This window comes from Cuculus canorus, chromosome 17, assembly GCF_017976375.1.
Source record: "Cuculus canorus isolate bCucCan1 chromosome 17, bCucCan1.pri, whole genome shotgun sequence".
NCBI lineage: Eukaryota > Metazoa > Chordata > Aves > Cuculiformes > Cuculidae > Cuculus > Cuculus canorus.
The window spans coordinates 9905638-9928041 of NC_071417.1; the positions used below are offsets into that span (position 1 = coordinate 9905638).

The following is a 22404-nucleotide window of genomic DNA, read 5'->3' on the forward strand; positions in this document are numbered from 1 at the left end:
ACACAAGGGGCCATACCGGCCAGCCTTGGCACTGGCACAAGTACAAAACCGTAGACTCAAAAAAGAACCCTGAGCTGCAAAGCAGCAACCTCCTTGTATGCCCTCAAATCGCAGGTGAAGCAGCAAAGCATTGTTTCTGGACATCAGGAAAAAATTTTTCATGGAAAGGGTCATTGGGCACTGGAACAGCTGCTCAGGGAGGGGGTTGAGTCACCTTCCCTGGAGGTGTTTAAGGGACAGGCGGATGAGGTGCTGAGGGGTATGGTTTAGGGAGTGTTAGGAATGGTTGGACTCGATCCAGTGGGTCCCTTCCAACCTGGTGATTCTATGATTCTATGATTCCAGCCTTGCCAGCAAAGTTTGCTCCCACTGTGCACAGGATCCATCTCCTACTGCGCTGCACCCGCGGGGGGCTGCAGAACAGACTTCAGCACAGTTTTAGGTCAATCCTGTCCAGAGCAAGGACACTAAAACCCAGGGACCCATCAATGATTCAGTGGCTGCGCACAAGGGCAGCTTTGCAAGTTAATAAGTTACCAGCAGAGCTGCACAAGAACTGGGCAGTTGCTGATTGCCCAACAACAGACACTAAAGACCGATCATCTCCATTGATGCTTTCTAAGCACCCGTTATAAAATAAAAACCGGGTCAGCTCTTTACTCTCTGCAAAAATGTTTTGCTTTCAACTCATCTCAGAAAATAACCGGTAGATGCTCAACAGAGAGGCACATTTTCCTTCACTAAAATAAACTTAATTTTGAAGGCATGAACTTGTGACACCCATTGCTCTCCTGAAAATAAAACCGCCAGGGATGATATAATATGCATATTTAACCTTCTGATGTTGCTAATGTTTTTAGCAGAAACTCATCTATCGTCCATGCCCACTGACAGGCGCACGAGCCCGTAAGCTCTCAGCAAACACCCCCTACCAGCAGTTATTCCCAGGTTATAGAAATGAGCCCTTCGGCTTACGGCACTGTAACGACACCAGGCGCTGCAAACTCCGAAGGAGACTTTGGAACGTGGCTGGTTGTGGGCAAAGGTCAGCAGACATGGGGAACGTGGGTGCCCAAGCAGGGCTGGAATAGGCTACAGCCTCCAGTGGGACCAGTGGGAGCTCATCCCATCGCCAGTATCCCCATCCCCAGCACCGCTGTTGCCAGCAGGATGCTTCAGCACACTTTTCCTTCTGCTTCAATCATTATGTCATCAAATCAGCAAAAAAACCCTATATGTTTGTATCTATAAATTCATAATCAACACATATTTTTAAGTAAAAGGCAACTCTTTCAACAAAAAAAAAATGGAGAAAAAAAAACGTGCCAGGAGCAAGCCCCCCCCCCAAGTCCTGATCTTAATTGATCTGTGGCAAGAGGGAAAATATTTATTTAGGCTAAGGAGACTGCCAGAAGGCACAAGTTTTAAAAGTAAAATCCCAAAGCACCCAGGGCAAAACCATGCAAATTACCATCATGACCGAGTTCTTATCTCTATCAATATCTGCCAGCAACAGAGCGTCCCCAGCCAGCACGAGCGCTCATCCAGCAACCGCAGTCATCTTTACACTAGTGACACTCTTTGCAAAGTTTTTTACCTGTTCTATTATTAGAAAAAAAAAGCTTAATTTTCAGGGATGCCTGCTATCACGGTTGGTAACACTTGCTTCAAGCCAAACTTCTGACCTAGTAGATTCCACTGAAGAAAAAAAGTCACTACTTTATGCACATATTTACAAAAAGAAACACACAGTTATCAAGATGCAACGAAATATGTGAGGTTTGAGAAGCCCTTTTGCGCCTCGCATAACCGAAGAAAATAGAACAAAAAAAAACAATAGCATCTGCCCAGGTCCCCACCCAGTATTTAACTTCTAATGGATTCCTATTTAACTTTTAATGGATTCCCAGCTCTTTTAGCATTAACGATGAAATCAAAGTTACTCCCGCTGAAACTTTGCTTGCAGCCAGGAATTTGGCTGGGACCTCTCTACATCCCTCTGGGGTTTATCTCCTGCTCTCCCAACACCCACAAGCTCCTCTTGAAGGTGCTCTTGGTGGCCCTTGGAAAGGGGACTCCCTGCAAGGATGCTCAGGAAGGGGTGAGCCAAGCGCCCCCAAAGATGCTTTTACTATAGAAGATTCGGTGATTGCTAAGTAAATGTTTTTCCATCGATAACAACAGATAGCTACATCAAAGCTCCAGCGCGCCCTCGGATCTCTTCAACAGCATCATGGATTTCCTCCCAAATCAGTAGATGAATCAAATACCTGGTACGAGGCTGCAGATAATCCCGATGATTTATTTTGGGGGAGCCGGGGTGAGGGAAGGCGGGGGGCAGGCTCCAGCCCCAGCGAGGATTTGCGTATTAGTAAAAACAAACAATCCTGTAAATAACAAGACCCTCGTCCTGTCTCCACCACGCTACTCTTATTGAGTGAGTCAGATGTTCTGCTGATTAAAAATTGATCCATTTCAAAATCTAATCAACAGAATAGGATTCTTTCATATGTTATCAAGGCAGCTGCTGACAACAAAAACCAAACCTGTTATTAACCCATGAACCCCGATGACCTGAACCTGGCTAGGCTCTGCAACTGTAAATTATTCAGTAGTCCAAGAGCAATACCCGTAAGCCTGATGAATTTACGCCCCGACCGGAGCTGGTGGGGGTTAAAGCCAATATCACAGACCCGAGGGTCCCTGGGGACGCGGTTCACGACACACTGCCACTCTGTGTCATGCCTGGGAATATATTACCGGTGTCTGTTCAGCTTCGCCTTGCAAATGTCTAGTCTTTTTTTTTTTTTTTTCCGGGTTTTTTTTTTTTGTTTTTTAAATGACTTTCTGGATTCGGCACAGCCCCGCAGGGAGCAGCCCCACGCCGGCGGTGCAGCAGAGCCCAGGCAGGCATGGTCAGTCTCTACTCAAGTCATTCAAGAAGCATTTGGACAAGACAATTTTCGGGTTGTGCTATGCAGGGACAGGAGTTGGACTCAATGATCCTTGTGGGTCCCTTCCAACTCAGGATGAGCTATGATTCAAGCACCTAGTTGCCACCACTAAGTAAAATTCATAGAGCAAATGGTTTGCATCCCTGCTTTAGCCCAGGAAGAGGGAAATCAGCAGAGCAACTGGGATTATATTTTTTATTTTAATCATTATTTTCATTTTAATCCTTATTCTTGCTCACATCCCTCACCCACACTGCTCAACACGATGATGGAGACATCGCAATGGGTTGATGTCGCTGCTGGGTATTACCTTGCAGGTCACCTCTTAGATCTTGCTTTATGGGCTGGTGACGTTTCTCCATGGTCACACCGTGCCCGGGGGACACCCAGATGGTTTGCACCAGCCTTGGTTTTGCCAGTGCTGAGCCTGGGTGCTCATGTACTGCTGATTCATACAATCACTAGGTTGGAAAAGACCTCTTAGATCATCGAGTCCAAACATTCCTATCTGCCACTAAACCATGTAACTGAGCACCTCATCTGCAGGTCTTTTAAATCCCTCCAGGGATGGGGACTCCACCCCCTCCCAGCGCAGCTCCTGCCAGTGCCCAATGATCCTTTCTGTGAAAAATTTCTTCCTGATATCCAGTCTGACCCTCCCCTGTCGCAGCTTGAGGCCGTTCCCCCTTGTCTGTCACTTGGGAGAAGAGCCCAGCTCCCTCCTCTCCACAACCTCCTTTCAGGTAGTTGTAGAGAGCAATAAGGTTTCCCCTCAGCCTCCTCTTCTCCAGGCTGAACAACCTCGTAAGACTTGTTGTCCAGCCCCTTCACCTCAAAACTAAAGCTATGCATTCAACCAAAAGCACCCAGGACACAGACAAGCCCCAGCCTCAACACAAGCTGTGACCCAGTGCTGCTGTCAGCACCAAGAATGAGGTGGAATTACTGCTGGCTGAGCCACGGCAGCATCACTTGGCTTGACAAACTTCAAGCCAACATCCTTCTGAAAGGTCTTTTACGAGGAAGCGGAAGGAACGGCAGTTTTAAGTGCTTTTTGGGGGGCAAAGAACCCCTGCTCAACATTAATAACATTTTATTTTCTACCCAGTACTGCCCGGGTGCTGCCCCAGCTGCGGGCAGCATCTCTCTCTCCTCTGGCTGATCCACCCAGCGCGGGAGTCTTGAACCAGAATGGGGAAAAACTGGCACCACATAAACCAAGCTCAAAGATAACGACCGCTCTTCTATCATAATACGTTTATAAGTTTAATGACTCCCTGACTTCTCCTTAAAGCCCAAATAACCCCTGGGGAGCCCTCTCAGACTGGCCACAATCAATCCCAGATGGGTTGCCACCTCCCAGTGAGCAGCATCCCTTGGAGATGCTCCACGCATCAGGCAGGAGCCAAAACCTCCCCTCTCTCCCCTCAAACCACATCGAGTGTCAGCTCCACGCCGCAACTTTTTGTTTCCTTAATAGTGAGTGAGGTTCTTCCCTTCACAATCCCACAAGGGGAACCCCAAGTTCAGATCAAAAAACTAGATATTGACTGGGATTCTCCTGTATTAATTCCAACAGTGCTTTAAAAACAACTCATAGAGCTGTGGCAGCGGCAGCACCGGCAAGGATGCTCCCCAGCTGCCCTGGAAGTGAAGCCCAGGCTCCTCCCCAGCGGGGATTTTGGAGAGCTGTACTCTCCCTGGCACGCCAAAGTGGCTCGAGTCACAGCCCGTCCCCACGGCCCCGACGTCAGCGCGCAGACGTCACCTCCATCGATTTTGGATCCAAATCTCAGTCGAAGGTGTCGGGGCTGGGGGTGTGAGGGCAGGACACAACCTCCTCTTATACAGGGGTGGGAGAAATAAAAAAGCATCAGCAATTGGGCAGTAGGTACCACCCCTGCCACTGAAAAATGCAAGCAGAGCATTTTTGTGTTGTTTTTGCCTTTTTTAAAGCCTCCCTTGTTAAAGGTTGTTGGACATCCCCACAGTCGGAGCAGGTTGGTTGCCCGTGTAACTTGTGAACTGGGGGTCTACAAGGCCCTCCGCTATGGGCTACCTGGATCAAAAGCCCAAGAGGATCCATCCCTGCATCCCTCCTGATGCACGATCCTGCCCACTCGGCTCCAGGGCTGCACGGATGCCCCCGGCGAGACCTCCCCACACACTTTAGCGTCCGTACGGGGACACCGCTCAGTAGGATACCAGAACGATTCAGACCCTGCAAACACAGCAGGGTTTTGCCTCTCGATAAATCAGACATTCTATATAATTTCGTTATATTACAAGGTAGATATTGGGGGAATAAATCTTGGAAGAGACACTGAGCACACAGGATCCAGCCTAGGAGCAGCCCCATTCTGGCACAGCCCGCGATCCCTTCCCACCATCTGCAGGGATGTGTGTAAACAACCACGGGTTTCTCTCACCATCATCATCCTCGCTGCTCCAGGGGCTGCAGCAGCTCCCTCGGCGCTCCCCCAGCACCGACCATCTACCCCTCCGCTCTCTCCTCACTATCTAATAATCACACTTGTGCGAAGCTGTTGCCGTACATAAGGAAAAGAGAAAACATCCTTGGAGAGCCTAACAATCAGACAATTTTTAAGATCGTGGAGCATTAAACCATTCCCAATAGGGTTTACTAATCAAACAGCCAAATCCTTCATAACCAACCAATCCCTACAGAGCAATTAAATCCTTCCCCTTTAAAACACTTGGCACGCCGTCTGGGGAGAAAAAGAAAAATTTGCAAAATTCATTTGATAAATTAACCAGGGAAAAGAAAGAAGTGAATCAAGCTTTGTTCTTTTCAATTTTTTTAATTATGGAATTCACAATGCCTGAATAATGTTTAATAAGAACTATGAAAATTCCTAACAGTATTACAACACAACACAAAAGAATTAACCTGGTTACCGTGAAAAATTGCATATTTAATTAAGAACAGAGAGTTCAAAACTATCCAGAGATTTCAAAAGTACCGTTGCCTAAGGGGCTAAATTACACGCTCGCAGTGCTGCTAACAGGGCTGGAGCGCGCAATCATTACCCAAGTGTCCCCATTAAGTGACAATGGGCAGATGACATCAAATTCATTTCAAAAGCAACAGGAATTGAAGCATTCGCTTGGGTAGTGGAAGGGAAAGCAACTATCCTGCTGGTATAAACCAGACCCCTTGTTGATAAAGGCAATAATTAAAGAATAATGTTAATTAGCTGCTTTTATTTGAAAGAAAAGTGCGGTGGCAGGAGACGCTGCTACCTCTGCGGCGTGTGCTGAGTGGAGGATGGAGGAGATGAAGCCGTTGGTTGGCTCTGGATGGCTGCCGCTGGCCTGGATGCCGGGACACGGCTGGAGCCATGCCCTAGGTTGGGTCCCACCAGCCCTTGGCTCAGCCAGGGATGGAGTTGGGGGAAGCCAGGAGGTGGATGGGATCAGCAACCACAGCCCATCACTGGTGCCGGAGGAAGGGAACTCCGGCCAGGGAATCCCACCCTGGCTCCGGTACAAGGAATGTGGCATCAGCAAACGCTCGCAAGGGAAGAGCTCCATGGAGGAGCCTTCACCAGCAACGCCGGCACTGAAATCAGAGCATCTCATGGGACCCAGCACCATGCTCTGCTCCACCAGGGAGGGTGGCGAGCTGCCGCCTGGGGCGGTTCAGGGAGCTGCAGTATGGGAGTCGCCAAAAGCCTTCCTCCCGGAGGGCACCATCCTCTCCATCACCCTGTCCCAGCAGCCACACGCTGCTGCATCACATACAGGCACCTCAGGGGGCTTTCAGGCACCCCAAACCATGCCCCCACTCTCCACTCAGTCAAGAAACCGGGGGATTGAGAGGGGTAATAATTACCCAGCTCCCAGGGATGAAGCAATGTTTGCAAAGCGCTGCAAGAGCCGCAGACGAAGGCAGCTCTCCCCATCGGTGTGATTAATAAAGAATAAATGTCCTCTGCAGCCAGGCTAAGCAATAATACACCAGCTCCGGCGCCGATGAGCGGCTGTGCTTACACCGCACATTACAAGACCTGCTGCCAGCGTCAGGTAATACTTTATTATGTTATCCCGACGGAAGAAAACAAAGGATGCCCGAGGTCCTGACTTTGGTGTAGAACTGCAGGAGCGTTACCAAAGGCAATGGCAGCGCGCTCTGAGCGGCTGACGCACAGCAAAGCTCTCACCAGAGGAATATTTACACTGGGTCCAAATTGGTTATTTACTCTTTTAGAAATCCGCGTTGCAGAAGAACTTGCCAGCACGCACACGTCAAGCAATTAATATTAAAACAGCCACGCGTTAGCGGCAAGTCACTTAAACTGCAGCTAAATCAATACTCTGGGGTCCTGTAGCAGCTTTGGGGAAATCAGTGTTACACCAAAGTAGTCAAAAAAATAATTACACAGCAAGGCCATATTAAAAAAAAAGGTACTGAAACCATTTTGGAAGGAGGTGTTGATGTGTTCAGCTGCACAAAATCAGAAAGCTCAACTTAAAAGCCACCAATTGTGGGAACACTGCAAAGCAGCTCTTTACAGATGGAGCCAAAATAAATTATATCAAATAGATGAAGTTGAAGGAGTCCATCATCACATGCTGCCCTTCTGATGGGGTTCCTGCCTGCCGGCCTGGGAGCAGTTATTGCCTTCCTCATCCAGGTCTTCCCCACCACCCCAAACCCAAGCCAGGATCTGCCAGGGCTGATGTGGGAAGGGACGGATGCTGCTGGGCCCCTGCTCATCAACAAGCACTGCGGTAAATAACGAGCACGTCAGCCTTCCAGGCTACCTAAGCCTTTTGGTTAGGTTTTGCTGATGACGCCCTGTGGCTGGTGGCTTGCTGGCTTTGAGAGCTAGTTCTTCCTTGCGCTGATGCAGCCTGGATCTCTTCGCTGAGATGCTCCCCAAGATTCTGCATAGGCAACCAAAGCAGCACACACAACCCTTCCAAGAGCCTTTTGCTGCAGGAGACGATGGACAAGCACACAGGGCATGGCACAACCACCACGATGCTGGCAGACCCCTTTTTAGTCATAGAATCATTGAGATTGGAAAAGACCTCTGAGATCACCAAGTCAAATCATCAGCTCAACAACACCGTCCCTACTAAACCAAGGGCTGAAGGGCCACATCTGCAGGCTTTCTGAACACCTCCAGGGGTGGCAACTCCACCACTTCCCTGGGCAGCCTCTGCCAGTGCTTCACCACTCTTTCAGTAAAGAAATTTTTCCTAGTATCTACGCTAACCTCCCCTAGCCCAACTTGAGGCCATTTCCTCTCATCCTGTCACTTGTTACTTGGGAGAAGAGCCCAGCACCCACCTCACTACAACCTCTTTTCAGGTAGTTGCAGAGGGTGATGAGGTCTCCCCTCAGCCTCCTCTTCTCCAGACTGAACAGCCCCAGTTCCCTCAGCTGCTCCGCATGAGACTTATGCTCCAGACCCTCACCAGCTCCACTGCCCTTCCCTGGATGCACTCAAGCGACTCAATGTCCTTCTCATGCTGAGGGGCCCAAAACCGAATACAAGATTTGAGGCGCAGCCCCACCAGCACCAAGTGCAGGGGGACGATCCCTTCCCAGCTCCAGCTGCCCACACCGTTTCTGATCCGAGCCAGGATGCTGCTGGCCTTCTTGACTGCTCGAGCACTCTGCGATTTGCCCCCATATGCTGGTTTGCAAGAATGCTCCGCCCTTTCTGAGTAGGAGTAGGGAAACTGAGGCACAAAGCCACTGCCCAAGGCAGCAAGCAGGTGCTGGGACAGAGCCCAACCTAGTGCAAAGCATCATAGTTGTTTCACTCCATCCCAAATCGCAGAGATTTCTCTGCCTGTAATGGGGACATGATTCTGTTATTTTATAACAGGCTGGGAACAGGAATCCTGAGTTTTAACACCAGAACACCCAACACTCCATGCCCAGTCGCATCCTCCCCACCCACGCCAAGATGACGGAGTGAGGCATCCGTAGACCTCACTCCTCCAAGTCTCCCACCCTATCGCCAGAGCCCAGCCAGGAGAGGGGGATCTTCAGCAAGCTGGACGCAGCCTGGGGCCAAAGCCTGCTTCCCAGGTTTTGTTGTCTTGGCAAGACACACCAAAAGCTGCAGGAAAGCATGCACCATAAAAAAAAAAAAAGGGTAATTAAAGAAAATTCAGCCATAGATCCTAATGCAACATGCACGAGAAAGTGTTATGAAAGGGGAAAACTTTTTAATAAAGTCTGCAAGTATATATTCCTCCTTTATCAACCTCAAGATTTATTGACCCGAGAAGCTATATTGACTGAATAAATCTTGGTAATGACCCCAGCAGAAGTCAATACCTGCTTATTATCTCCCAAGTTGGAGAATTACATCTTTCGGTAATAGGAGCAGGATGGTACAAAATGTTCTGAGAAACTTCACACAGCATTTTTGGGAGGAATGGATGCCTCTAATGTGCCTTTTCCAATCCAAGAGGGAATCTGCTACACCATTAATACACCAAGTGAGCTGCGGTGTGGTATCTGTCTCAAGGTTTGGCCAGGGAGGAGCAGACACCACTGCTTCTGAACCCTAAATTAATCTCATTTCAAGGGAGGCTGTTGTAGGAGGAGGATGCTGCAGCTCTCCATCGCCTGTCCTCCCTACAAACAATGGCCCCACATTTTCAATTCGTTGTGTTATGTCAGCAGCTCCCAGGATAATTCCCTGAAATGCAAGACATAGGAATTCCCACAGTTGGGGACATACAGCACCGTGATTACACCAGCACCCAAGGGAAGAGGGGAGCAGCATCACCATCATCCCACAGGACACGCAGCCACCCCTGGGAACCCAAATACACCGCTTTTCTCCAACCAGCAAAACAGGAGGGGAAAATGGGATGAGAAACGGGCCACCCCAGCTCCCAAATCTATAGGCAAGCAAAGCCTTCTGCATTTAAAGATGGTGCTTCTTTTGCCAACAGTTAACTTTCCGTTCAGAAAACGGTAGCTATGGGACTGGTGCGCACAACAATTATGCCTGCATTTTTATTTGAAGTCTCTGCAGACAGCAAGAAAAATTAACTGAAGGGAGCAGCTCCTGTGCCAACATATGGAGGGAGATGAATAGCGAGTTCTGCACGCTCCGCTGAGGTTATCTAGTTAAGCAAGTACCTCCTAAAGGACTCGCAGGCTGGGAGTGTACTGTTTGCTTAATCTGGTCATAAATAATAATTCGGATCACCAAACGTTTTAACATTCAGCTCCACCTGCAGCACAAAAGCCCTGCTGAGCCCTGCCAAACTCCTGGCCGCAAGGAGATGATGACGCAAGCCAGGGACCCCCGTCGAATGGTTCCTCTCCCACCATCGAGCCATACAGGGCATCGATGCAAGAGGCTCCTCCACATCTCGGATGGCCCAAGTTGGGCTCAGCAAGCAGCTGCCTCCACCCCACAAACCCCAAATTGATGCTCTCCCCTGTTTCAGCGGGCACAGCAACTCCAAGCACTCTGCTCACTGTCCCCATGGGATAACCCACCAGGAGGTGGCAGGGCTGGTGGCAGACCCTTCCCTCTGGTCCCACAGAATCAAATTACATTTCCATCTCTATCCCCCATTTGCCTCTTGGTCACAATCCCTTTTTTTCCCTTCCCTCTCCAAGACCACAGAGACAACCCACTAAACTGGATCAGGAGGCCAGCATGTACATCTCTAATGGGCTTCAGCACGCACACAATTAATTAATGGATTTATTAATTAGGGAAGAAGTCACTCTTCGGGCTGGAATTGGGGTCACCAGTTTCTAAAGGGAGAGCTGCAGAGCTAAAGATAAACTCTCATTTTCTGCAGCTCTCTTCTTGTCTGGCAGCGTCTCAATTATTCAGCCACAGGAAGAAACGCATATTTCACTTCAGGAACTTCACAGTCCGACTTTCTGCTGATGCACACTACAGATCCGACAGCAGGTGGGACCAAGAACACGGCCCATCTTGTTCTCCCCTTCACGTATAAATCGGAAATATTAGAAACACCAAGTATTTGATTCTAACAAAAGATTTGGTGGGAACAGTGGGATGCAGGATGGATGCTGCACTTCAGCCTGTCCCAAGGAGGGAGCTGTGCTGGAGGTGTGGAGGAAGGAGACACCACAAAGTGGTCAACGATGGTGATATCCAGAGATGCATGACTCCTCAGTCACCAAGGTTTTAACAGGCCACGCCGGAGCATCAGCTACACTTTGGTGGTCAGTTCAGCTGAACCTCCTTGGTGGCACATGGAAGCGACAAGCATTTCTAGCTGCCATAGCCCTAGATCTCCAAGGAAACAGGGCTCCTGGGTGAGGGAAAGAAATGTCACCACTGTACCTACCAACAGACATGCTACAGAGCACAGCCGCAATAGCAGACAGTAGAGAATCCACACAGAGCACCATCATGAACATCTGGGGTGTCGGGAACCTCAAGAGGAGCACACAACTACCAGACAACAGATAACCCAATCATGAGACAGACATCTGCAGAGCACCAGGCTTTGTTACTGCCACTGCTCCTAAATTCATATTAATAGCGTCAACGGGATGATTCCACAGCCCGTGCTCCACCATGCCTCGACACACGGGAGGTAGCTAACGGATAGCACAAACCACGTTCACAACCCCACAACGCTCCTCAGCCAGTCCTGAGAATGAGACGGAACGATAAAACCCCTCCAAGATGGGGACACCCAGAGCCTCCTCTTCCCCTTGGACACAGCAACCACAGGCACCACCTCCCACCTCTGCAATCAGGGGTGGGGATGGATAGAACTGGGTGCTGGAGATGCTGTAGGAAACTGGAAGGTCCCACTGGTCTGTCCATAAGAGCCCTAAAAAACACATGGGACTTGGGGAATATGCAGAGGTGAAGCCCCCAAAGCACCCTGGCTGAGGTGATCCTGCCCACAGGCTGCTCCACAAGAGCGCAGTTGAGTTTACCAGTCCAGGCTTCAGGAATTAAGCTTCAGCCAAGAGGACTGATAGCTTATTTACTGCTGTCGTCTATATAAAGAAGAATTTTGACACATTGTTAAATGATAGCACATTTAGATAAGTCAAGCTGTCATATCATTTAATGGATGTCTAAACTCCCTCTGTAGCTGATATGTAAAATTTATGCACTTCAGAATATCATAAGGTTATAATATTTTAATCACATCCACGGCTGTGATTTTTTTTTTCTCTCCCCTAAACTTTGAACAGCAAAAACATTCCATCAAGCACACCGTGCTCCGAGGCTCTCGGCACATCGCCATCCAGCACAGCCACCACCGCCAAAGTTTTTGCCCAACTCTGCTCCAAGCACGCAGAGAGCATTTGCATTACGGGAAATAAAACCAAGTGCATTTTATTTGAGGAACCAAACACCGGAGCCGTAGAGCCCAAGCTCATCTGCATAATGAGATGTGAAGACATTTATAAAAGATGGCTATAATCTCACTCCCCTCACTCGTGGTTGTATTTATTATCAGCAGCTCACAACTCTTCTCGTTTTTTGCCATTTTAACACAACGGGTTAGATTAAAACAGCATCCGGCACGCAGAGCATGTAATCCATACAGTGCTAACTGAAACACAATAAACCAAGAGCAAATTAAAGCACAAAAAAACCCCATAAAGGTATGAATCCTGCTAGGACTATTATACACAAGAAAGCTGTAAAAAAATACTGCATTAGTAATGTACACAATAAAACAATCTCATAACCCAGTGAAATATGTCTGGTATTATCTTTGATAGAATTTTATCTCGTCTCATTTCCGAGGCTATTTGCTATAAAAAGGCTCAACGCCATTTCGATAAAAGTGCTGCCGAGTAGCACATTATCTACATGTTTTACATATGCCCACCATTCATCAGGGTTCCTCAAACTCTGCCGTTTGCGGCCAGACGAGCTGTTCAGCCACATGCATTAAAAATGAAGGAAGGAGAAAAAAAAAAAAGACAGGGAAAAAAGCTCTTGGAAGAATAATAAATGGATTGTTCCTCTTCCTACTTTTTTTGTTTTCTTTTTTATTGTTTGTTTGGGGTTTTTTGGTTGTTTGGTTTGGGTTTCTGTTTATTTTAACTAGAGGGCAATAGGCCAAGCTGGCACAAGGTCACCTTTCCCACCGTGATCCCAGCGAGGCGGCAGAACTGCCGCTTGGACAGAAGTCAACGCCACCGCTCCCTCGGCAGCTCCGTACTCAGCCAAAGCCACCTCGGCAAGCAGAACACGGGGATGGAGCTGCCCACCACCTCCCTCCGGCCAAGTCCCTGCTCCTCCCCACCAAACCCATGGAAAAAAAGTAGCTGCCAATATTTATCTTTAAATAAAGGTCTGCACGCACCCAAGAAAAGTCATTAGCGTGATGTAGCGAGGAATGCTTTTGTATCTGAAGCGCTTAGACCCGTAATCCCTTTCCAACCACAATGCCATAACGGAGCAGTCATGGCAAGCCGACCGGCCGTGCTACCTGCATGATTTTTAGGGTCGCGTAGCACAGATGTAGCACATAATCTGCTTAAAAGCCAAAATGTATTAAATGCTGGAACTGTTGATACAGTACCAGAGCCCTCGCAAATCGCATCGCAATTTGTTTACTCCCCTACGAAACACGCCGCGTTTTAAACTCCTTACTATCCTACGGGGATAAACCCGTTTAATATCCATGTAAATGAGCATTTCGGCTTTTGTAGCAGCTCCAGGTTGGGTTTCATCCCATTATGTCGGGAGAGCTATTGTGTTAATTATCCGCCTCCCCGCTCCAGAGGTGCCTTCTTTAAGGTCACAAACTACCAGCATCCCAACCTTCCCCATCGCCCACCTTAACAAAGGACTTACCGTGAATTCCCTGGAGCGCGGGCACCACGGTGGGATCCGGTATCCGCCACCGGCCCAGAGCCACAAAGGATGGAGCCAGCTCTCCCACCGCATCCATCCCAAGTCCCGGAACGCCGGTACCCAGCCCTTCTCGGCCGGTGCCCAAACCGGGCTCCGCGGAGCCCCGGCGCTCGCTAACAATGGGCTGCCGGCGGGGCCATCCCGCGGGCTAACGGCGCGTCCATCACCTCCGGCACCGCTCTCCGCCCTTCCCAGCGCCCGCAAACGAGCAGAGGATGCGATTCCAGAGCTCGAAAACGCCGGGAACACACACACATACACACACACCCCGGGGAGGCTCCTACACCTGCGGCTCCGCTCGGCGACAAACTTGGCGGAGAGGCGCGGGGGGCTCAACTTCATCCCGAGCAACTTCGCTCCCTCCCCTCTCTCTCTCTCTCTCTCCCTCCCCTCCCGCCGGGGCGGAGCGGCCGCCCCCATCTCCCCATCTCCATCCTCTCCATCGTCCTCTCCCGGCCTCGCTGTCACCTCGGGGGCGGCGGGGCGGCGCGGCTCCATCGCCGCTAGCGCTGCTCCATCCTCCGAACAAAGAGCGGCGGCGGCGGGGATCAATTTCTGATACCTATCGATGGGGAAGGGCGGGCGGAGGGAGGGAGGGAAGGAGCGAGCGGGGAGGGATGAAGGGGGGGGGCAGAGGGAGGGATGGGGGCGGCCGCCAGCATCCATTCCCCCCCCCCCCTTTCCTCCTCCCGCCGCCACCAACCTGGAGCCGGCGGACATCAAACCGTGTCCGGTATCGAAACATCGATCCCACGTCGGCGGCCATCTTGGGGGAGAGCGGCGGGGCGGGGGGAGCGGCACCGACCGCCCCCCGGGCAGCGAGAGCGGCGGCCGCCCGGCGGCCTCCCGCGGGCACCGGGCACCGCCCCGGCCCGGCAGCGCGGTCGTGAGCGGCGCACCGGGCGGGGGAGAACCGCCAGCCTGTACCCACCCGTGAGCATCGCACGGGATACCCCCTCCATCCCATACCCACCCGTGAGCATCACATGGGATACCCCCTCCATCCCATACCCACCCGTGAGCATCGCTTGGGATACCCCCCCCTCCATCCTGTATCCACCCGTGAGCTTCATCCCCACGCAGGACTGGAGAGCCCCCTCCATCCCATATCCACCCGTGAGCATCGCACAGGATGGGGACACCCCTCCACCCCATGCATCCACTCCTGAGCATCACCCCACACGGGATGAGGGACCCCCCCCCCCCACTCCATCCCATATCTACTCCTGAGCATCATCCCACACAGGACGTGGTATCCCCACTCTTTCCAACATATCCACCCATGCGGGTCACGGCAACCCCCTTCATTCCCACATATCCACCTGTGAGCATCACCTCACACAGAACACGGGACCCCCTCTCCCTTCCCATATCCACCCGTGAGCATCACCACACACGGGACAGTGGACCTTCCCTCCCATTCCTGCATATCCACTCCTGAGCATCACCCCCATGTGGGACGTGGGACCCCTCAATCTATTCCCGTATCCGCCCACGAGCATCACTCCTGCACTGGATGTGAGGGCCCCCCTCCATTCCTGTGTATCCACTCCTCAGCACCACCCCACACGGGATGTGGTACCCCCACTCCTTCCCACGTATCCACCCACACGGGTCATGAGAAACCCCTCCATTCCCACATATCCACCCGTGAGCATCACTCCACATGGGAAGCATCACCTCCACCAGGGAAGCGCCGCAGATCCTGCTTGTAGTTGGATTTTAAGTAAATCAGTGTTTTCCTTGGGAAGGCGAAAAATCACCACCAATTAAATTTTCCACTTTTTTTTCCCTGACACATCCAGCACCTTTGCTCCTGGTGGGAATTGCCACAGCAAACATGCTCACAGCGCAGCTCTGATGGAAAAATCCCCAGATTCAGACTGGTTTGAGACTGGTATAATTAAATGAATTTACGTGGTCGATCTCTGAAGAATTCAACTTCAACAAGAGAATGGGGCACTGCCAGTAGCACTTGGGCAGTAGCAAAACCTGCCCAGAAATACCCTCTTTGCTTTCCTACTAGAATAATAAAGAGCTTGGCGTTTTCTGCCCCAAGTTGCCTCATATCCCATTTTACCAACCACACCAACATCTAAAGGGCTTTGAGCACTAATTTCCTTTTCTGCAGGGACAGTGATATCCTCCCAGCAGAGCCACACGCGCTCACACCGGAGGGACCCCAGCGCTGCTGGCCGTGACGCAATTTGGAGCGCAGGAAGGCTGAGCTGCTCCTTCGGGTGCTTTTTGCAGGTAGGTATTTGCAGACCAAGCAAGTGCAGCATTTTAATGTTCCTCCTACTCAGGAACAGGTACGGCCCCAAGCTGTCATGCACGCACAATCCCATCTCTGCGCATGGAAAAGCCCAAGGCTCCTGCCAGGCTGTGACACAAACCCTCATCCCAGCTCCCATCCCCAAGACCCAATGTGTGGTGACCTGCGGCCCCACCGCTATTCCATGGAGGGGGTGGCAGTGTTGAAGTGTTGTCCCGGGCTGCTTTTCCTCTTGAAATGCAAAAAGAACAGGGGTGAAAGGCCTCTTGTTCACCAGCATTTTGGTCCCCAACATCTTACCTGTCACTATTTGCTACCGTGGAGACCCCCGTGCTGGAGGGACATCAGCCATCCTGGCAGCTCCACTATCCGTCTGTGTGGACACCAGCAAACCCGGGACAAGCGCTCCTCGCTCGTAGTCCTTCACCATCCAAGCCTCAAAGCTCTCGGCTCCTCTCGCTGCAGCGGATCTTGCAGCGCTGGAGGCTCCTCCAGCACACAGCTGGGGAGGAAGCGGCCCCGCAGCCATCCTGGGGCTTGTGCCCACCTGGCAGCCCAGGTACTGTCCTGCTGCCAACACCCGCATTTTGCAGGATTCGGAGATGCCACTAAAAAGCAACAATTTGAGTTCAGAAGGCACCAAAGAAAAGGAATATCCTTCAAAAAGCACGCTGCTCCACAAGCGCTTCCATTTGTCACAGGGACAGATCTGTTCCTTCCTTTCTTGCTGTCTGAAGTTCACCTGGGCCAGGAAAACTGTCAAAAGGAGTAAGGCAGACACCCAAAGTGACCTTGGCACCACGCTGGAGCACAAACAGCTAGGACGTGATCTCATCCTTCTCATCTCTTCCACTCAGAGAAACTCGGAGCTGCTCGCAATCCCACAAATGCAAAACGCCTCAGGCAGAGGAACAAGCGAACAGAAAATCAAAGTTCAAAAAAGGGATTTGCAAAAGCTAAAGCAGTTTGTGTTAGAGAGCGCCTGGATGCTCCTGCAAGCCCTGCTCCAACCTTTCCCCCACCTCCAGAGCTGGCTGGAGATGGGGCTCCCATTGCAGTTCCTCCTCGTGGTTCTGCAACAAAATCATCTCCCTGGAACCAGGGAACACCAGGTGCAATTGCAAATGCTGAGGTGACACCTTGACCACTTTAGGATCAACAGCAAATGCCATGGAAGGTCTGAGACCTCAACCATCAGGTGCCTCTGCACTGTTCCTGCTTGAGGGCAAACAAATAAGCACCCAAGTTTGCTCAGGGAACTCAGGTGCTATGAATAAATCCTCTCTTAATCCCAGAACCACAAAAATCAGAGAGCACAACCCACTAGGAGGCACTGAGATTTGTAATGAGATTGGGTCTGGTGGTGCCAGGCAGGTGCTTCACCTTTGGCTTAACGAGGCTGTAATGAGCCAGGGGTGAGACAACAGGCTGTGTAAGGGGGGATCCATGCATGAGAATTCATTTCCATCCCTCTCTCAGGGCCACACACAGGGGAAGGTTTATAGGATGGGTCAATAAACTCAGATGGGATGGATGGTCTTTGCTGGGATGAGTGCTGGTTTCTGCTATTTAATGCCAAGGTGTCCTCTCCGTGCTGTTAGTGGGCACAGCTCATTCTGTTCATGACCAAGATCATAGAATCATAGAATCACCAGGTTGGAAAGGACCCACTGGATCATCGAGTCCAACCATTCCTAACACTCCCTTAAACCATACCCCTCAGCACCTCATCCACCCATTCCTTAAACACCTCCAGGGAAGGTGACTCAACCCCCTCCCTGGGCAGCTGTTAAGATACTCCAGGCATCTACTGTTGGACACCATCAGAGATGGGTTGCAGCAAGGAGACCTTCTCCCTGCACCCACGAAGCTGATCTCACACCCATACATCACTGCCCCTCTCTGCCGCAGAGGGAACAGACGAGCCTGCTCGTAAATCAGAAATAAAACTAACTTGGCATCTTTGGTGAGCAAATTAAATTGTGGGCTTTGGAGGAATGTTTCTGTTTGGCCAAATCATTAATAAATCAATGGGAGCCATAAGGAAGAGGAGAGGGGCTGAGCCTGATGCTGCCCAGAGGGATGAGGAGCTGTGGGGTGCCACGCTCTGTGTCCCCGTATCTCTGTGTCCCCTCGGGGACTGTCCTGCTGGCTCCGGGGCACCCCAGAAAGAGCAGAGGGACCCCAGTCCTGCTGCCACCCAGGGCTCACCCACCCTGGGGAGCTGCGAGGCGCAGGTTAATAAATCAGTTTGTCTCCAGAATGGTTTGCTTTGTGCGCCTGACAATAGCCCGTTGTAAATGGCAGCCCCTTGCCTCCTCTTCTGAAAGGCTTTTAATTAAAATATGGAAGGGGCTTTTCTGCGTACTTAAAAAAAAAATAAATAAATAATATTGTTAGGTTTCAGCACATTCCCATTTCAGGCGTTAATTTATTCTTGTCTTCCTGCCATTCGTGATCCACACGCTAAGTCCTTTGTGCGGTGATCCAGCCCTATAAAGCGGCCGAGGGACGATGCTGGCAGCGAGAGCCACGCGCCAGTGGTGATGGTGGGTTCGCTCGACCGCCTCGTCCCAAGGGCAGGACAGGCAGGGGGACGCGAGGAGCCACGGAAAGGGACAGTAGTGCCATGGGGTGAGTTGGGACGAGTCGAGCCTTGGGGCTGGCCAGGAGCCCTGAGCCAGCTTCAGCCCTGGGCGCAGAGCAGGGTCTTCTGGAGAGCCACACGGCCACTCCGTGAGCTCGGTCCCCATCGTGCGCGGGGGAAGGCTGGATGGCTCCTGTCAGCTGTCACCCAGTAGAGCTGAGTCCTGGGGTCCAGGGAACCCTGGCAGGGTCCCGCCACCTCCCCGTGCCCCCCACTGCAGGGTCTCTGCCTCCTCCAGAGGGAGAAGCCAGGGCCATCCCAGGCTCTGCCTGGCCTCCAACAGCCCAGGGAAGCTGGAGCTGCCCCGCAGTGGGGTACGGAGGCGTTCCAACCTTTTTCCTATACTCTCCTACATGGGGAGAACAGAACATGGCATCGAAGCCCATTACTACAGACGATACAGCTTCATGGTGGCTCCCTTCTCCCTGCAGCCCGCCACTATCCCTCCAGCCCCCTTCCCTCCTGGCCCCCATGTCCCCCTGCCCCCTTCCCAGCTCTTCGCCCCTCTCCCTGCCCTCTCAGCTGTCCCTCTCCCTGCCTTCTCCCACCTCTCTCCCTCCACCCTCTTGGCTGCTCCTCTCTCTACCCCTCTCCCCTCCCTCTCCCTTCCCTCTTCTTTCTCTCCCCCATTCTTCACTCTCCCTCCTCTCTTCTTCTTCTTTCCTCTCTTTTTTCCCCTCTCCTTCCCCTCTCCCCCGCCCCTTTCCCTTCCCTCTCCCTCCCTTCTTCTTCCTCTTTCTCTCCCTTCCTCTTCCTCTCTCCCTCCCCTCTTCCCCTGCCCTTTTCCCCCCTCCCTCCTGTCTCCTTCTCCTCTTTCACCTCTACTTCCCCCCTCTCCCCTTCTCTTCCCTCTCCCGCCTCCTTTCTTCCTCTTTCTCTCCCCTCTTTTTCCCCTCCATCCCTCCTCCCCTGCCCCTTTCACTTCCCTTCCCTCTCCCTTCCTTCTCCTTCCTCTTTCCCTTCCTTCTTCTTCCCCTGTCCTTCCCCCCTCCCCTCTTTTTCCCCTCTCTCTCCCCTCTTCTTCCCTCCTCCCTTCTTCCTCTTTCTCTCCCCTTTTTCCTCTTTCTCTCCCCTTTTTCCCCTATTTTCCCCTCTTTTTCCCCTCTTTTCCCCCTCTTTCTCTCCCCTCTTTCCCCTCTTTTTCCTCTTTCTCTCCCCTTTTTCCCCTATTTTCCCCCTCTTTTTCCCCTCTTTTCCCCCTTTCTCTCCCCTTTCCCTCTCTTTTTCCTCTCTCTCCCCACTTTTTCCTTTCTCTCCCCTCTTTTTCCCCATTTTCCCCCTCTTTTCCCCCTCTTTTCCCCTTCTTTCTCTCCCCTCTTTTTCCCCTCTTTTTCTCCCCTCTTTTTCCCCTCTTTTTCCCCTCTCCCCTCCCCCCCCCCCCTCCTCCCCCCCAGCCCGGGGGCCCCGGGCCGCTCCCGCTGCATTGTCTCCCCCTGTCGGCGGCCGCGGGAACTGCAGCGCGTTTGGCCGTGCGCTGCTCAGGGCGTTTGGGAGCGTTAAGAGAGGGGCGTTGTGGGGCAAAGGCTGCACAGCGCGGGGTCACCCCCCGAGGAGACACCCCCTAAAGGCCGTGGAGGGGACCTGGAGGACACAGGGGTGCAGGATGAGACGCGAGGAGGGCACATCCCCTTCTGTCACCCCTCCCGCGGTGCGTGCACTGAGCTGTGCGCGGCCTCAGCCCTCGGTGCACCGGCGTTTCTGCCAAGGCTACTTATTTCCAGGCACATTCCCCCTACAATTAGCACATTCTCTTTAATTAATTTCCCTCTTTTATTGCTTCACCCAAATTATCTCAACTATGGCGCCGCTCGCCATGTGCGTGGCTGATAATGCTGCTATTTATGGCTTTCCCCATCAATGCTGCAGCTCGGGAGGACAGAACGGCCGCTTTCTCTTTCTCGCACAGCCCTGGGATGCGCCAGCATCTTGGGGACAGGGGTAGGGTCCATCTTCAGCCTTGTCACCTGCCCCATCCTCAGACCAGCTGGCTACCAGCTCTGTTTTGCGGGATGCAGCTCTTCCCCAGGTCCTCCTGGCAGCGGTATAGCCTTTTGAGTGAAAATAGAGCTGAATCAGGCAAAACTGCTAAATTAAGTCTGCTGTTAAACACTGAAGCCTTCTGAACACTAAAGGGAGATGGATAAACCCCTCCGAAAGCTCCTGAAGATGCTGCCAGCAGAAAGGGGCTGTGTGAGGGAAAGTGATGAGCATTGGCAAACCCAAGAACAGGGAAAGACGTCTCCAAACCCCTGTGCAAAGGGAACCGAGGGGCAGAGATGTGGCCAAGAGCACAGAGTAGATGGGTTTCAGCCACCATCAGCCGTGCAGGCGATTCCCTCATCCCCCCTCAGCATGAGCACCAGGAATGGAGCAGCCACCGCCTTCAGCTTCAAACTGCAGCTCTGAGCCGCACAAGAATCCATCTTTCTACCTTTAATAAGCTTTTTCCCTTTAAAAATAATCATTACCAATAAACAAATATAGCAGGCAGTGTATATAAGCATCAAATTAAGTAGCTACATGCATTTGTTATATTTGATATAGCCTTGTTAACTGGAAATTCCTAGATTTGGCATATGTATCGATTTCAGCAAACATATATTATTTTACTGTAAGTACCAACAGCCATTGTAGTTAATATACAACAGTTTAATTTAAAATGCATTAGTTTAATAAAAATGCATAAAATAGAAGAGAATTGCATTAACTTCAATAAAAAATTCAATTTCATAAATATTATCCAGCGTTAAAATGCATTGATTTCCCAGGAAAATGTATTGGTCAGAGGTAATTTACATTGGTTTGAATGGGAATGTACTGGCGCCTATACATATGTATTAGTTTAGTCAAATGTATCTGATCGCAGAAAAAAATATCAGTTGGAGCAAAAGATATTCATAAGGAAACCGCAACGACATGGGGCAAGCAGCTGCACAGGTGGGCTCTGGAGCATCCCGGCATGCTGAAGTGTCTGTGCTCGGCCTGCCCTGGGGTCCAGACACCCCCAAATCAGCTCCATTGATGGCCAGACTCGGAGTGACCCATGGGCACGATGCTGCCGGGCTGGCTGGGATGAAGGAAGCCCGTTATCAGCCACGGGCAGGACTTGGCTTGGGCGCAAGCACGTGTTTCACTCAGGCAGAGCACGCGCCTTGAAAAGAGCGGGGGTTAATCAAATCCTTTTGACTCCATTTTTTATCAAGCTCAAGAGGGGCTGTCCTATTAATTAGAAAGGCTTTTTCATGTAAAACACAGGCTCTTTTGCAGATAAGAAGGGACGATGCTTGATTTTGCATAGCACAGAAACGTGTGTTCTTCCCCGACATCCATTCACGGGCTGCGGCCACTTCCCAACAGCTCTTTTGTTTACTACAGAGCATACACGTACATACATACGTATTTAAAGCACTCAGATTTTCCTGGATGTCAATAAACCTCAACATCCACAGCAAGAGAAGGAAAAGATGTGTCTGGAGCTGCCTCCTTCCCCACGGTGGACCAGGATCTTTAAGGGGGAGCATGATTTGGCCCATGCAGCACAGAGGATTTGGTCTGACAGCAAGAAGTGAGCAGTGGAGTAGATGCACCGCCTTTGGGATTGTAACAGAAACACAAGCAGCCAACTGCACCCCGTCCTCAGCCAGG

At 51.2% G+C, this 22404-nt stretch overlaps 1 protein-coding gene across 1 annotated transcript in view; it reads right to left on the reverse strand.

Moving 5' to 3' along the window:
• The window catches only part of CUX2 (cut like homeobox 2), a 70248-nt gene extending 56094 nt beyond the window's left edge, over window positions 1-14154 (reverse strand). The window contains exon 1 of the mRNA XM_054082761.1: window positions 13778-14154. Within this exon, the coding sequence (XP_053938736.1) occupies window positions 13778-13870 (93 nt within the window). The 5' untranslated portion in view covers window positions 13871-14154. The remainder of the gene's footprint in view (window positions 1-13777) is intronic.
• Between the last annotated feature and the right edge of the window lie 8250 nt (window positions 14155-22404).